General features: G+C 39.8%; 1 protein-coding gene across 4 annotated transcripts in view; it reads left to right on the forward strand.

Annotated features, from left to right (window-relative positions):
• DOCK1 (dedicator of cytokinesis 1) overlaps positions 1–17,105 on the forward strand; it is a 312,269-nt gene that overhangs the window by 254,218 nt on the left and 40,946 nt on the right. For 3 of the 4 annotated variants that reach the window (XM_074831522.1, XM_074831523.1, XM_074831524.1), the window contains 6 exons: positions 1,136–1,255; positions 10,482–10,571; positions 13,109–13,213; positions 16,205–16,346; positions 16,527–16,605; positions 16,889–16,973. In XM_074831522.1, the coding sequence (XP_074687623.1) occupies positions 1,136–1,255; positions 10,482–10,571; positions 13,109–13,213; positions 16,205–16,346; positions 16,527–16,605; positions 16,889–16,973 (621 nt within the window). Of the gene's footprint in view, positions 1–1,135; positions 1,256–10,481; positions 10,572–13,108; positions 13,214–16,204; positions 16,347–16,526; positions 16,606–16,888; positions 16,974–17,105 lie in introns of those variants that run through there. The other variant, XM_074831525.1, reaches the window with a different exon arrangement.

Consider the following 17,105-nt stretch of genomic DNA (forward strand, 5'->3'; position numbering starts at 1 on the left):
GGTGAAATTTAATGAGATCTAGGGGGTAAAACTGGGTGATGTAACAGCAGTTCTGTGAATAAATCTAAGTTGCTGATCTCGACATGATCTTTTCCTAAAGTTATGCCATTTTATTTCAGAGGGCAGTCCTCCCCCCTTAGTAACTCTGATTTTCAGAGAAGAAAGTGAACAGTTCTTTAATTTATTTTTTTGAACTCGGTTTCTTAAGGCAACAAGTCCTGTTGGGGCACCTGTCCCTGACTGAAAAAGGTCTATGAGAAGTTGTATTTGATTTCAGGGAGGTTTGTCATTTGATTTGATAGACGTTGGTGAGTCTCTAAGGTATTAATTTCCAGCTAGCCTCATGAAAATAGGCAGTTGTGGAAAGGTAGGCTATAGTCTTAGTGTCCTGTCTAGGGAAAAGGCTCCACAATTGTCTCATCCCTGGGTAGGTCATAGGAAATATTAGTGGGAGGTGAAAAAGGGGTGATGCAAATACTGGAGTCCAGAGGTTTCAGCTGTATCTGTCCCTCCCTGGACACCAGAATATGCAGGTGCAAGGAAGAAAGGTGTAGGGAATTGCCTGGTCCTCTCAGGTCTAGGAGGAAATCCATTTAATGTCTGGGCCTGGCTCCTCATGTGTTAGGCTTTTGCTAGAAGAGCAAGAGCTACTAATTGCAGACAGGCTGTATAAAGTTAGTGGCACTCTTCCACGCCTCCAAGCGTTCTCGATGAATTTTAGCAGTTTAATTTCTGTGCCTGTGGTCCTTCCCATTTGAAGTGATGTATCTTGGCTTCGGGCCTTCTCTCAACATAAACCTGCAAGAGTTCGTTATGCATTCAGCAGGTTGTACCATCAGCAGGCCAAGGTCAAGATCATCAAACTCACTTGAGGAAATGAAGCCACCTCAAGAAGCTTCCTTCCAGCTGATATATGTAATTAGCCTCCAATTACAGCATTCAAATAAATGGTCTTGTGCCCAGGGAATCACAGTACACAACTGCAAAAAAAAAAAAAAAAAATCTTTGTTAGCGAATTAGCTGTGGTACCAGTTGTTCAAATAAAAAATGTGTATTTTCTTTAGCCTAATTTTACTGACATATTTCATAACTTTTGATTTGTTTTCACTTTTCCCCTCTTTCTTGTATGATTTAGTGGTCAGAAGAAGCATGTGCAGCACATCTTACCCAGCGGGATGGATACCAGGCTGCTACTCAAGGACAGTTGAAAGATCAACTATATCAAGAAATTATCCATTACTTTGACAAGGGCAAGGTAAAAAGGAAAATAAAAAGTCCAAATATGTTTCATTGCTTTTCTCTCTAACTTATAAGTTGAATAGTAAACATAGCTTGCATCCAGTGACCTTCAGGGAGCTTTAACTTATTATAAGTTATTTGGAATGCTTTATGTAAATGGTCCACCAGCTAGCACTTAAAGATAATGATACTAAAAAAAAGTAAAAAGAAATCAATGGTACATTTATAAGTGCTGTGTTAAGGGTAAATATATGTGCATATGATGCCACGGAGAAAATAAAAAAGTGATGCATGTAATTTGGGGGACTTACTTTTTCTGGCAATTACAATAGCTAATACAATCCTTCAGCTACCCTTGTTTTTTCTCATGCACACAAAATAATTTCCTCAGAGAGTGGATGTCTGTGGTTCACATCATAAGAAGGCAGAAATATCCTTGGATGAGAATATTTCATGGCAATTGCATCTTTTATTGCAAGATGGATTTGCATCCAGCATCGCATGGTGGGAAGGGGAGAGTGCACAGAGATGAAGGGGTTTAATTTGGTAGACAGGGAGATGTAGGGATGTATCAGTGTTTGGATATTTCATGCACAAAATGTTTAAATACAGATGTAGAGATCTCTTTGTCAGAATATTTCAGGAACATAAACTTGGGTTTTTAAAAACAATCTTTGTTGCATAAATGTAGTGCAAACAAAAACGTCATCTTCTGGTAGAACTAGAATATTATCCAACCAGCTCATGTTTTCCAAGTAAGTTCTTAGCAGAATCAGATCAGTATTTTGATAGAAACTTTGCTTAAAAGGTCAAATTTTATACCTTATCTTAATGCAATATTTAGAAGTTGCTGATAAATGATGCTCAGAAAATTGTAGTTCTAGACTGGGACAGAGCCAGGCTGCTCAAACCCAGTGGGGCTGGGGCTTGTGTAGGTGCCGTGGTGCTTACACAGAGGATACTGTTGGTTTGCACAGCACACTTCTGCTGCCCAAAAAGCTTTTACTAACCCTTTAACAGCGGGCAAGGAGAACCTCGTTAGAATTAGGGTCATAGCTGCTTTAAAAGTGTATTTTAATATTACATTCCTCTCTGGAAAGGAAAAGACAGAAATCACATGTTTTTATTTTGTTGTTTTACATCTTTATGGCTTCACAGTTAGTCTTTTATGGTGCTAGTATACAGGCGGGGGGAATTGTTCTTCTGAGCACCAGGCCGACGCGTTTTAGCTGTAAATTAAAAGCTGCAGCATCCTTTATATCTACATTGAAAACAGCCTGTCTTAAAGTTGTACCCACCCGTTTCTGCTGATAGCACTAATGAGCTGTTTATATAAACAGCAGGCAAAATACCTGCTGCTTACTTTCCAGCCTGCGCCACATTACACAGCACGGCATCCACGCTTGAGAGACTGTTGTTCGACTGAATAACCATTCTTAAATTTTTCAGATTTTACAACTAGAAATGAGAGAAGGCTCTGCCTGCTTTTGAAAGAAAAAGCACTGAAAATTCAGTGTTTTTCCTTTCCCTCATAGTTAAAGAACTGAATCTTCATTACTCTGAAAATTTTTGGTGAACAATGATATCAAAGGGACCACTGTGATTACTTACTCCTATTCCTTTGCGTAACTCAAGTCATAGGACTCCTGTGTGATTTTTCTGTGTGTGTGTGGAGATGATTCATTTTCAAAGCAGCCTTCCCTAGTTACAGATATTTCTCCTCTCATTATCTGGTCACTCAAGTTGGTGATAACTTTTAACTTTTTGTATTGTTCAATGAAAAGGAAAAAGAAAATCAATATACACTGAGAATATGAGCACCTTATATGAATTTTCAAATGTCAGGAAGTTCAAACTTGAAGTTTCCACCATAGAATTAAGGGAATCCTCTCATTTGGGATGTTCTGTCCTTGGGTTAAATCAACTTCTTACATTTACCTACGCACTTTGCAATTGCAGTCCAGCAGCTACTTTAACTACACCATTCTGTGATCAGTGACACATCCAAAATAGTATTTGCTGTGCATTTGTAGAAGACTCTATCGATATACTAACCAGTTCATCTTTTTTTTTACCATAATCACCCGGCTGTGTCCCTGCCTGGCAATTCACTCTGGGTTGATCCCACTGCTTTGTTTTCTCTTGCCGTAAAGTTCACAAGAGATGTCAAAAGAAGGTCACTGTACCCTGGAGAGCTGCAGAGCTACGTCCAGGCTTTTACAGAAGTTTTTGCTTTAAAGTTGTTGTGAGACTGTGCCTCTTCCTCTCTAGCCCAGTGGGTAAGCGGTGGACTCGAGAGGGGAGATAGATGTGGTTGGAAACGTTATGTAGAAGAAATGAAGGAGAGGGATTTTCTAAAAGGTGACACTTGGTTTTAAAACGTTGACTTTTCTTTTTTTAAAGGATGGTGTAGTTCAGCCTCTCAAAAATGATGATCCCTTTCTCTTAACGGAGTAATTTCCCAGGGGGAATGAGGCTTATTCCCTAAATATTAGTATTCATGGGAGATGAATTTAGAGGAAGGTATAATCCTCCATATACAGACTGGAATGGAGTGCACCTTTCACTTCTAGACCAGAAGTGCCTGAGAAATTTGTGATTTAACAATACGGAGCGTGGGCTTGCACTGAAAGCAGGAGTGCGGGCATCTCATTTTGGCTGAGAACAAAATACTAGCCTTCACCATGAATATCCCTGTTATTTGTAGTTTGAGATCCAGTTAAGATTCCGCATTTTTATTTCTATTTTTTAATATGTTATTCTTAGGAAGCTTGCTTTTTTACTTCTATTTGATTTTTCGTCCTTAAACCAATCTTCTGAAGTACACCTTTCACCTTTAGTAAATTAGCATTTTCAGATACAACTTCTGTATTTTGCTGTTCTTCTGCTTCATGGATTTGATTCCTTATTAGTAATACTTTTCATTACTCTTCTAAGCAACTTGTTTCCAAAATTAAATGTTGTTACTTTCAAGTTTCCCTAGTATACACCTAGTTTTCTCTCCTTGATTATTATTCTCCACCGCGTTGCACTTTCCAGTCTCATCTCCATCTCTCTTGGCTTTTGCCCTTAAAAGCCTTATCTTCACGCTTATCACGGCAGTCTAACCTATCCTTTGAACTGCTCTGAAGTGTTTGCTCTTTCTGTGTTTTGCTGAAGCTTTGTAATTTTCAACAAAGCCCTTAATCCTGGGACTTTCAAAATTGGTAGGTTAGAGTATCTCAGAACAAGAAGGAAAAATAGTGGTAGTAGGGAAGGAGGTAAAATTTTGCCCATGTGGAGCAGTTGATGTTAGTCAGCGCTAATGAACTACTGAAGCCAAGAAATGGTCGGTGTCATTGACAAAGATAAGATTTTCTTTTTAAACAGGCCTGTGTGGTCTCTGGAGCCATAAAGGAAGCAGCAGCATTCTTACTCCTGCACGATAAAATGTACAAACAGCAACGAGTTTCAAGTTTGCCAGTGGATGCCGCAGTCTATAAATCAGTATGTGTTTTCCACTGCTCCTTCATAAATTGAAAGCGTTGGTCCCAGGGAGAAAAAAGTAAATAAATGCACACTGCTCATTTGTTTCTGCTCCTCCTTTCTTTCCCTTCTCTTCCCCCCCCACAGCCCCCACAAAAAAGAAGCTTTTACTGGAGCTACAAAACACAAAGTATTTGAAACTACGCAGTAAATGCCATGCTTTGGCTTAAAATGTGGATTTTTTCCAGCTCACAGGATGGCATCAAATGGCTTTTTCTTCCGTCTAAGAAGATAGTGGTGAAATTCACCTGTCTGCCAAAAATTGGCGCGAGGCTCATGTCCAGCTCATACCCCACATCAGATCGTGAGCCCGTCCTGAGAACTGTGAAGGACAGAGACAGTTTTCAGAGGGGAAAGATACAGTGTTTGACCATGTTCCAAAGGAATATAGTAAATTCTTTTAAAGGGTTTCCAAGCATGGCTATATCTTACATATCTTGAATGCAATACTAGCAATAGGGAAATACTGTGTTTTGACATTTCATTTAAAATATTAAGCTTACATGACGGTTAATTAACACTATCTGAAATTTAAACAGCTTGGAATGTCCCTCATACATCAGAATATTGCATGATAATATTGTTACCCTAGACTATTTTATTTTTACTGACCGTTAACTCAGCAGGAGCTAAGAAGTATCCTAAGATCCTCCTTTGCTGCTATTAAAGAACCTCCAAAACTAAATTGGATGCTGCAGTTCTTTCTGGGCAACAAGCAATCCAGCTTCAAAAATAAATTGAATTGCTCGGTTTTCCCTAAAAAGATCTCCTTCTGCATCATCAAAGTCTTTCCCATAACAATTTGCAGCTCATGTCTACACAACTAAATTTAGGCTATACACATTTTTCTTACGCCTTCAGTATAAAAGAAGCATTTTCCTTCCTCTATCGCCAACCTCTCTCTCTGGTACACTCTCCAGATAAATTGTTTCTCACATTAATGAGTTGTACACCGTACAAATCCTGTGTAGTAGCTCCCTGTACGGCTCATTCCTCCAGAAGACCTGCCATGTCCTAGGCAAACCTGGGAAACCTTCCAAGGCAGGAAATCTGTGAGGCAGCAGATTGGGAGTTATTGACCTTCAAGAATATAGATTTCATTTATCAGGATCCTTTGCCACAGCCGTGCTGTCCTCACCTGAATAAATTTGCTCTGTAGTAAACAGAGAAATTTTTCGGAGGGTTGTGCAGGGGATTTTAAACACACAGTTCCTGCTTCTGTTACGGTGTTGGAAAAATTACCGGCTTTGGTTCTGTTTTTGGAGATGTTGCAGGTGTTGTGGTCCAGCTGTGCAAACGGCCGAGGGAGAAGCCGGGTGGTTAATGGACTCGTGGACCTCTGGAGTTCAGAGCACTTGGCATTTTACAAATTGAGTTTTATAATACAACTTCTTGTTGTTCCTTCAGAGGATTGAACCGGACAATTGGATTTCAAAATAGAGATGTTGGAGCAGACTGGGATTTTTAAGAGGTAGCAGCAACAAAAAGTAGTTGCTTTTCTCTAAGACAGATCCCTTGGCTGGAGAGGTACCAGCTTAGAGGCTGGCAAAAATGGAAAGAATCTTTTCCCACGGTGAGGCACTTTTATCATGTATTTGCAGTATGATAGTTTTATCTCTTCTCTATACCTGAAAGTGTTCCATTAAAAATAATGTGACAAAATATGAGCAGTATAACTTGTAAACTAACTTTTAAAGAATTTTTAAAGTAATTCCAGTAATTTAAGGCAGAAGCAAATGTGGCTCATAATACCTGTTTTTTTCCTATTCTTCTCCACTTACAGGTAGGGAAATGGTTACTAGGAAGGATGCTAGGATTGTGCGATTACTGTGTCTTTATTGTAGGTGAATTAAATCTATATCATATTTAATTTGAGGATTCATTTTTTAGGCTCTGAAACATTTATAAAATTCATTATTAATATTAATATTCAGTAACATCTAAAGGGTTTGTTCAGGTTGAGGTAGGTGCAACAGAAATGGAGCCTCTGCTCCAGTGTGTTTACACTTGGCTGACAAGGAGGGGGGGGGGGAATCAAAACCAAGATTTCATTCTGCTAAAGTTGTTATTTAATTGGTGGCAGTGCTGTGCTACCTATAAGCATTGATGTGTATGCAGTGCCTTTGACAGCACAGGTCTGGTTTTAGAATCACAGACTGGTTTGGGTTGGAAGGGACCTTAAAGATCATCCAGTCCCACCCCCCTGCCACAGGCAGGGACACCTTCCCCTAGCCCAGGTTGCCCAAAGCCCCGTCCAACCTGGCCTTGAACCCTTCCAGGGAGGGGGCAGCCACAGCTTCTCTGGGCAACCTGTGCCAGGGACTCACCACCCTCACAGGGAAGAATTTCTTCCTTATATCCAATCTAAATCTCCCCTCTTTCAGTTTAAAACCGTGACCCCTCGTCCTATCCCTACAGTCACTGATCAAGAGTCCCTCCCCCCTTTCCTGTAGCCCCTTTAAGTCCTGGGAGGCCGCTCTAAGGTCTCCCTGGAGCCTTCTCTTCTCCAGCTGAACCCCCCCAACTCTCTCAGCCTGTCCTCACAGGGGAGGTGCTCCAGCCCCCCAAGAATCTCTGTGGCCTCCTCTGGACCTGCTCCAACAGGTCCATGTCTTTCCTGAAGTGTTGATGGGTTCCAGAGCATTGCAGCACTATAGATGACAGTCTGGGTCGGGCTCACTGTGGTGGCACGATGGCACTCATGCTGAGCAATGCCAACACGGCGTTTCAGCCCACTCAGCTCCTCTCCTCCCACCGCTAATCCGGAAACCCCTGCCTCTTGATGATCAGGTGCAGTTAGTTAGCGTTAAACATCACACAGCCTGAGCACCGAGCTGGTGCTTCAAGTTGCCAGACATGCTTTGCAAATGCGTCGCAACGTCTGTGCTTATCCGGGATTCAGTGGAAGAACTGAATGAGTTTGTTTATGGTGTCAATGCAAATCTAAAATTATTTAGACTTCCATTTATTTCCAGTCTCGTTCAGCTCCAAAGCTGTTTGCCTGAGATCATCTATAAATATTTTCACAACAGAAAAGAGAGTAGAAGTGCTTCGATTTTGGAGAGGGACTGGTTAAATCTGGAACACACAAACAGAACCATGGCAAGGAAAATTATGGTAACACCATTTTCTTTGAAATGAAAATGTGCAGAAGTTATGGATGACTGAAGTTAAAAAGAAAATGGCAGTCAATATGAAGAAAGGTTAAGTGATTTTGAAAGGTTTCACTTGCTGACTTACCAAACAACTGAATATTACTTTAGTTTCTGTACATTGGTAGTATATTGCTCTTCTGAGTCAAAATCAACTCAGCCTAGCATGTGAAAATGTACTCCATTTTCTTCAAATACGCTTTTGCTCTTAAACTCATGTTAATTTTTGTTTAGAAATAAAAATATGCTCTGTATCATCATTGTAGATTAGATACATAATACAGATAAAAACATTCAGATCCTTCCGTTTACAAAAATTGCGTTGCAGAGTGTACAATCCGCCTTGTGATTTCCTGCAGACGTGATCCCTCATTACGATGATTGTAATTAGTCATTCTGATGCGATTTTTCATCTTCAAGGCACTTTACAAACATGAGGTAACTCATGCTCGTTCCAGTCCTCTTCCCTAGATAAATAATATTATGAACCTTGTTGTAGAAATGAGAAGAATCAAGAGAAGGGGTCAAACATCACGTGGAGCTGTAAGGAAATGTTAATGTAGGTACCAGGCTCTGCCCCTTGTGAGTATCCATCATGTTTCTGTCTCAAATTAGGTCACTGCTCAGTCTCTGCTTGCCCAAGCATCTGCCCATTTGTTTTCTTGAGAACTCAAAAGCTCATTTTCCCTCAGCCATACCAATGTAGTTTCTGGCCCATATTTTCTCTTCACTTCACTCCCTTACTTCGAGAGCATAAATCTCTGTCCTTTCTCTCTGCAGTCTCTTGTAACTATTTTTCCTTTTGCAGCTCCTCATCTCCTCCACCATCAGTAGCTCCCAGCTTCTTCAGGCTGCTGCTTCCCTCTCAGTCTGTCAGGACAATTTTTCAGTCCATCCTTGGGTTTGCAGGATGGGTGCCCTCCACTTGAAAATTGGCTCCTCATTTCCAGGGAGGAGCAGGGACAGAGGGCAAACCGGTAGGACCCAAGCCACCTCTTCCTTTTGTGGCATTGGCGTGTTCCATGTGGGGGAAGGCTTACTGAGTATTCAGCCTAGCTGGGCTCCATATTGCCAATTCCTAGGGAAAAAAAGGTATTCTAGGTCCCAGTCTGGTGTTTGTGCCACTAAATCACAGGTAGCTGTGCCCTGCCTGACTCCTCAGCCAGTGCTGGCAGTAGTCTTGGTTGTACTGACAGTCATATGAATGTTCAGTGTTTTACTTGTATTTTTAAATCAGTAGCTAGAACTAGGAATTTTCCTAAAAGTCTTATTTTTTTCCAAGTTTTCCTGGTATACAAAGCAATGTGATTTCAACTTGCAGATCAAAAGACAAATAAAATTCACCCGACGTTGATTTTGGTCTTTGAGTGGTGGGATTTCATTTGTGTGTTTTGAGGGGCTTTTGGTTTTCAGGGTGTCTGGGGGGTGTAAAATATTTCTTATTTACTTAGTGCTTTAAAGAGGATGGGATTGGGGCATCTGTATGGGGTGGATGCAGGACTCAGTTGTGTGTGTGAAGGTTTCCCCAGGAGCACCGTTCCCCTTCTCCCTCCCCAGCACCCAACTCCCACCGTCTTTGGAAGCTGTGGTGCTTCACCTCAAGCTCTTCATTCCCAAAGGTGGATGTTTTCGGGGAGCGATGGGGAAACATGTTCAGCCCTTTTCCTCAGCCCTCCTTCATCCGACTGCTCTTGGGCAACTGCAGCCATCTCAGTATTGCACCAGGGCAAGGACCATGTGGCCTGATGCTGAGAGGAGAATTAGGTGGTGTGGACAGGGGATTTAAATGTAAGATGAAGGGTAATACAAACCAAATAGATTTATCACTCATTCCAAATCTCATTTTTTTTAATAAAGTGAGGTCAGCAGTGCCAGCCAAATTTCAGTAGCAAAGAAAAATCATCAAGTTTGATCTTACATAGCCTGGTGTGATAATTTAAGCATCTTTTTGGGGTTGAGTGGTTCTTTATATTTAGAATAGAAAAATGTGAGAAATACACATTTAAAAACATTCTTGCTGCTCCTCATTAAGATTGTTGGCTTCTGAAGAGTTGAAGGATATTGTTAAATTTCTTTGGGTCAGTTGAGACGGCTGCTGAATTTCATGGTTGAAGAACAAGAGAGGAAAAAAACCCGATGGAAATATAATGAATATTTGTTCAAAGCAGTATCTGCAAATTGCCTGTCCTGTCTAATATAGATTATGGATATTAGAGGGAGAGAGAGGTGATTATGAACTATAATCAATCAACAGCATCTATCCAAAGTCCTGGGTTTTGGGTTTCTTTGAGGGCAGGTCGTGTTTACACATTATTGGATATCTAGTTGGGCTAGCAGGAATAATTTTATTTCTGAAGCAATTTGATCATTTTACTTGATTTGCATCAAATAGAGACGTGGGTAATGCTGCCACAGCTATTTGGCACGTCAGATGCACAGTGTTTGCAGGCATGTGACACAATGCATTTTATTGTGCTTTATTAAGATTTATTTTATTTCAATGTTATTGTTTAACCAAGGTTTGTAATTCAGGTTTTTTGTTGTTTTGTGGCTTTTTTTCAACAGATGTGGGAAGAGGCCATTGCCTTGGGTAAAGAACTTGCAGAACAGTATGAAAATGAAATGTTTGATTATGAACAACTCAGTGAACTGCTGGTAGGTTTTTTTAATGACATAGACACTGCAACAAGTTTTTCAGTATTTCTAAGCTTTTAAAATTCCATTGAAAATCTCTCTTATGACAGTAAAATGCAGAAATAGATGCCTTCTTTGGCTTTGTTGGACGAATGTTGATTAACTGGCTACCACTGGAGTGCCTGAAAAAGATTGAAATTTTTTTTTTTTTTTTTAGCTGAAAGAAAAATATTTCGATAATGTTAAGCTGATTTATTTGGGGTATAAAAGGAAATTTGGAATTTAAATATAAATGGGAACATGAAAAAATCCCCATTCTCTCTCAAGTGTCTTTCCATATTCACATTTCTTTTTTTAGGTATGAATAATCCCCAAGCATTCATGTCTAGAGTCAGTTATTTTTGCCCTGATGTTACCCATTCATTATGCCTGCACCGTTTTTTTTCTCCTGCTCTTCTCCAAAATGATAAATGGCAGCTGTCATTGTCCCTCATAACTTCTCAATCATTTTCACAGGAGTTGGGACATGATTCCAGTTTGGTTCTGAAAAGTCTTGACTTTTTGATACGTTTTACCTTTGCACTCACCGGAGTCCTTAATTTCTTTGAATTTTTTATCTGCTTTATCCCAGTCGGTCTGAGCTGGGCATTAATACGGTGTCATTGCACCCTCTTTCGCTGCTGACACCAGTGCTCAGTTTGAAGGTGGCTAGGAGCCATCTCCACAGAAGCATCTCATCCCCATCTCCCCAGAATATCCCTTCTTGGGGAGGAAAGAATAAAGGTAAATACCACTTCTCTCAATTTTATGGTTTCTTCACTCCTTTACATCATCTTCTTTGTTTTGTCCAGTTCCCTAGAGCTGAATTTATAGCCCTTTTTGATGGTCCTCCTTTTGTGGCATTTTAAGTGGTTTTAGTGTCAGACTGGTTGTATTGATTTGTCTAACAAATCTGGAGCCTGGTTTCACGATGCTTTGTACTGCAGGAGGTAAGGGATGTGTACGCAGAGCGTTTCTCAGGTGCTGTGGTGTGCCAGAAGGGTCGTCCTTGGTCTGCTGCCTGCACTACTGTTGGTAGAGCTATGTTCAGTAGAGAATATTTTTCATTTCAATATAAAAGGAATCTGGTAGAGATTGTTCCTCAGCTAGAAATGATGCTCATGTGTCAGATATGATTATTCACTAGCGGGTAGCTACTCTCTGAGCACCTTATTTTTAATTTTCCATCTCCTTTATGCTTGCACGTGGGAACATGAATGGCTTTGTCACAAAGGCAACCACTCTTTACTTACCATACTGAACCCATTTTGGAAGAGCCTGAATTTACACTTTATACATTGTAGCTGGTAATACTGAGTTATGTATTTTTCACCATTTCTCTTGCACAGTAAATATGTCATTATTTACATTAAGTTACATAATTTCAGGCAGTGGTGTAAACCAGGTGTAGTTCATCTGCGTATGGAAATGGAGTTTCTCCCTCTTCTAATAGGGGAGACCCAGAACTTCCAATTCTCACATCAGACAACCGAGTTTATCTGCTCTTTATTTATCAGACAGGAGAAACTGAGAGAGATGTCACAAAAATAAGTACCTGCGTGCATTGGGCATTCATCCCTAATAAGGCAAAGATCAAAATTCACGCTCCCACGTGAGCCAGGTCTCATATACCCCATGCTGAACAGCATTAGCATGCTAGCTCTTTTTTTCCCCCACAGTAAAATTTAAAAGTTTCTTGTTTCTTTCTGTTCTCCCTATTGCCTCTTTTATTCGAGCAATATTAAATATTAGACTCTAATACAATTCACAAATGACAAAATATTTTTGCTAGTGGTGAACTGAGAAATACACGACAGATTTGGGTCTTTGAAGTCTTCTTGCCATTCACTGTTACCTCTTGTAGGGGAGAGTAGTAAACCTCACCCCAAATCAGAATTCATTCTCTCACAGAAAGTAATAGACTAAAAATAAGTTAATGAGCAGATAGTCTGAAGCTGCACATTTGTTATTATTTCATCATTTGAGATAAAAGAAGGATTCGGCTTTGAAAACAGACGGTGTCTGACATGCATGTTTTTTTTCCAAAAGTTAAATTTTTCTGCATTCTCAACTGCATGCTTTCTGTGTGCAAATAAATAGTTGTAAATAGGGAAAAGAAGTAGTAGAAAAATGTAATGAAATGTAGCAGCCGAAAACTGAGACGTCAGCACCATCGAGATGAGCTGGCTTGGGCGGTACGTGCTTCATCATTCCAGTGTTTCGGCATCGACAGTGTCACAGCCGAAGGGAATTCAGGCTGCCTTGTGAATTCCTGGCCTCATCAAAATTGAAGTACTGGATATGGACCAGTGAGGTTCACCAAGATGAGCATAAAAATAATGGCTACAGTCTAGTATTTCAAAATATTAGCATATATCTGATAGAAAGGTGAAGAAAAAGGGACGAATGAAACATAGCCATCTTTAAGTTAGAGATACACATAAAGGAGTTCTTTATCTTAAGTACCAGGAATCTCCTTAAAATTTCGGTCATTAAAATTCCTCCTATTTATTTTGCAGAGGAAGCAAGCTCAGTTCTATGAAAACATTGTGAAAGTGATAAGACCAAAACCAGACTATTTTGCTGTTGGGTACTATGGCCAGGGATTTCCAACATTCATAAGGGTAAGTGTCCAACCTTTTTCCACAGACAGTAGCAAGATTTCTTGCTTTGGAAATTGCCCTAGGTTGGAGAAAGTACATTACAGTGCGTTATTTACAATCTACCTAACATTGATGGTTGGTTTTCAGGTGTATAAAACAAATGTTGGGTTTTTCCTTTCCAGTTTCTAATATGGAATAGTTGAATTTTAGTAGAGAAGCTTTTTCTTCAAACATATCCAATACTTTATACTTCTTCAGGGTATCAAGATATACCACCCGATCCCTAAATCAGGGTAATAAGCAGCACCATCTGAAACGGTGACATTTTTGCCTGAAAGGTGTGTATGTGTGTGTATATACATATATACACGAGAGTATGATAGAGAAACCTTTTGTACGTGACCATGTTTTCATGTGAATGTCCTTTCCAGCATAGTCACCAAAACTAAATCGGAGATGTGTGTGATACCTTTAAAAGCAATCTTTTATCATTGATTTTCCTGAGTCATGTGTCAATTTAAAACATATGTCACGTGGTTGATGCCAGCAACATAAATCTAGTAACATTTTAGATTTTTTTTGCTGATACCAGGATTGCTCTGGAGTTGAGTTAGTGGCTAAAGGAGGATGGGGATTGAACACATCTGAATTGCACCTGTATCATGAGTCTCTGCACTTGGCAGTCAGTGACATGGAAATAACACGTTAGCTATTTAGCTGCTGTGCTGCTTGTATCTCTCTTAAGAGCTGAGGATTTTCAATTTGGAAAGAGACTCTCCCTGTGGAGGAGTTACAGTAGATTAAGGCAGTTCAAGACAGAAGAAAAAAAATTATTACTATTCTCAGATTATTCTCTGAGTCCAGGAGACTCAGAGAGATTTATTCTCAGGCCAGGGGCGGGTGGTAGGTTTCCTCCTGGAAATACTAATTTAGGAGATGAGTTCCTGCTTATAACTGAGTAATTGCATCTTAACTCTCTCAGATTATGTCATAATAAATACCAGGAGCAAGCCCAAGCCTATGCTGAAGCCTGACTAACTGAATGAATCCAGTGAGTGCTGATAAAGCTGGGTTTGTCACATTACTTGCAGTTAGCTGATCTTTCATGGTTTATTAAAATAGAGAAGGGCTTTTAAAAACCCTGAGAAATAAACCTTTCACTTAATCATAGAATCACACAATCACAGAATGGTCCCCGTCCAACCTGGCCTTGAACCCTTCCAGGGAGGGGGCAGCCACAGCTTCTCTGGGCAACCTGTGCCAGGGCCTCACCACCCTCACAGGGAACAATTTCTTCCTTACATCTAATCTAAATCTCCCCTCTCTCAGTTTAAAACTGTGACCCCTTGTCCTATCCCTCCCCCATGATCAAGAGTCCCTCTCCCCTTTTCTGTAGCCCCTTTAAGTCCTGGGAGGCCGCTCTAAGGTCTCCCTGGAGCCTTCTCTTCTCCAGCTGAACAACAGTTTTATGATACTCCTATAGGGAAGACTTGTGTTATCAGGAATCTTTAAAATGATGAAGGTACAATAAAATCACTGATAACTTTGCAAAGGGGATTGTTGCTATGAGTTGTTGTGAAATTTTATCACAGGTACAGTTGCTCTCAAAAGTGCAACGTTATCCTGTAGAAACATCACAAATATCCAGTGATCCAGAGCTGCTAACAGGAGAGGGGTTGCCTTGGGGTCACAACAGGCACAGCAGAAGCCAGGGGTGAGTCTGTCTCAGCTCTAACTCAGCCATGCAAAAGGCAAAATCACAGAGAGCATAACACAACTTTCCTGTTAAGCAGTGTGTTAAACTGCATAGTCAAAGGGATACAATGCAAAACAGCGTTAATCCAATATATTAATATGGAACTGCTTCTTCTCTTCACAGCTGAATGGGATTTTTTTAAGTGCAGGAAAACACATTGGTTTACAAAAGCCTCATGGATTGGTCAGTTTATAATAAATGAGCGGTAAAAACTCTGAAAAATAGGCTATTAAAGTGCCTTCCTGATTGAGAAATTCCTCAATACAAGCTTTTTCTTCTGGAATTTTTCCTGTGAATTACAGGTATATAGACATGAATTACAGGTGTATATATACAACTCTTAGGCATCTGCCCTTTTTTCTTCTTTTTTTTTTTTTTTTCCCTGAAATAGAGAGTATTCTTTCACATGTGCATTTCAAAGGGCGCTGTTGCAGAACTGAACCCAACTGGACAAATGTAAACTATTCCTGTTTTCTACCCCTAGTCCTAACATCCTTTTTCTAATAAGTGCTGTGTAATTTTTTCACCAAGTGTTCGAGATGAGTAATGAGGGTAAGCATATTCAGATGCAAGTGTTACATTCATATCAAAACTTACTTCAATATGTTTGATCAGTTAAAAATATGCAAGTTGTGTTTTACATTTTTCTTTAGAATTTAATGTGCTTGTTCAGTATATAAATGGACTGTGTAAAATATATCTTAATTTTCTTTATTGTTAAAAGAAGAAACCAATACTTAGAAATACAATATACGTAATTTAAAAGTTATGCTGTCTACAGGCAACTGTACAATGGCAAGAATCTAGTAGACTGATATGAAGTCTGGGGTGTATCAGTCTTTCGAAAAGAGTCAGTATCTTTGGACCTTCCTCCTAAAATTAGCATTGTTTTCTGTTTATACTTTTCTCTACTACTCTTGCTTGCTCACCTCAATGCCTTTTAATAAATGTTTGTGTATAAAAAGCCTAATTCTGCTTATTTACATGCATTCCACCTTTAGCTGGGGAAGGTGGATGAGAGGAATTGCAGAGGAAGATCTTGGATTTGGTAGAGGACATAATTTGTCTTAATACATTTTCAGTGGGCACCTATTTTATAGATTCTTGAAATCATGTATTTGGATCCTGTTGAATTTAGTGTAGTTTATACATATGCCTAAAGGTAAGCACGTGCTTGATGATCTCAGTACTGAATTACAGGTAAGGAAATCCATTTGTGCTGAGGATTAGGATTTCACCTCTCGATTTGTTTCCAGAACAAAGTCTTCATTTACCGGGGAAAGGAGTATGAACGCCGCGAAGACTTCGAAGCAAGGCTGTTGACTCAGTTCCCAAATGCAGAAAAAATGAAAACGACGTCTCCACCAGGCGATGACATTAAAAACTCCTCCGGCCAGTGTATCCTTGGGTTGTACAGCGGCTCCTGCAGCCACACACATCGAGGATTTATGGCCAAGACTTCTGGCTTTATGGGTGGAATGCATTAATTCTGTTGTTCTGTCCTTTTTCGTGTTCCCGTTGAACTGCCTGTTCTGTGTGATGGAAACTCGCTTTTCAGTTCTTAACCTCTGATTTCAGATATTCAGTGCTTTACTGTAAAGCCAAAACTGGATTTACCATCTAAATTTCACAGGCCAGTGTCAGAACAAATCGTGAGGTGAGTTTAGGTTGGTTTTGCAATTTTATCAGTCTCCTTTATAACACTTAAACTGGTTCCTGTTTTTGTATAACAAATCTGTACACAGCCAAGGAGGGTGGTAATTGCCAGGGCATTCCATGGGTATTCTTAATATTAGCAGAGATTCCATCCTTCCCCTGGAAAACAGTGGTCCCATAAGCATTGTATGTTTATGCAGAAACTTTTTTCCTAGTAATAGAGTTTAGCAGCAATTTCTAAACAGATAGCATTTGATTTTCATTGTGCTTTTCCCTTTTTTCAGTTTCTATAGGGTGAACGAAGTCCAACGGTTTGAGTATTCACGGCCTGTTCGAAAAGGAGAGAAAAACCCCGACAATGAATTTGCGGTAAAAAAAAAAAAAAGAATACTTGGAACATTTTGGGGATTTGTTTGTTTATTCCCCTTCGTTTTGAGAATCTGAACCATTCATTATATTTGGTTGTTGAAAAATAAATTCTAGGTTTAAATGTGATTATTT

The sequence above is a fragment of the Strix aluco genome, chromosome 7, assembly GCF_031877795.1.
Source record: "Strix aluco isolate bStrAlu1 chromosome 7, bStrAlu1.hap1, whole genome shotgun sequence".
Lineage (NCBI taxonomy): Eukaryota > Metazoa > Chordata > Aves > Strigiformes > Strigidae > Strix > Strix aluco.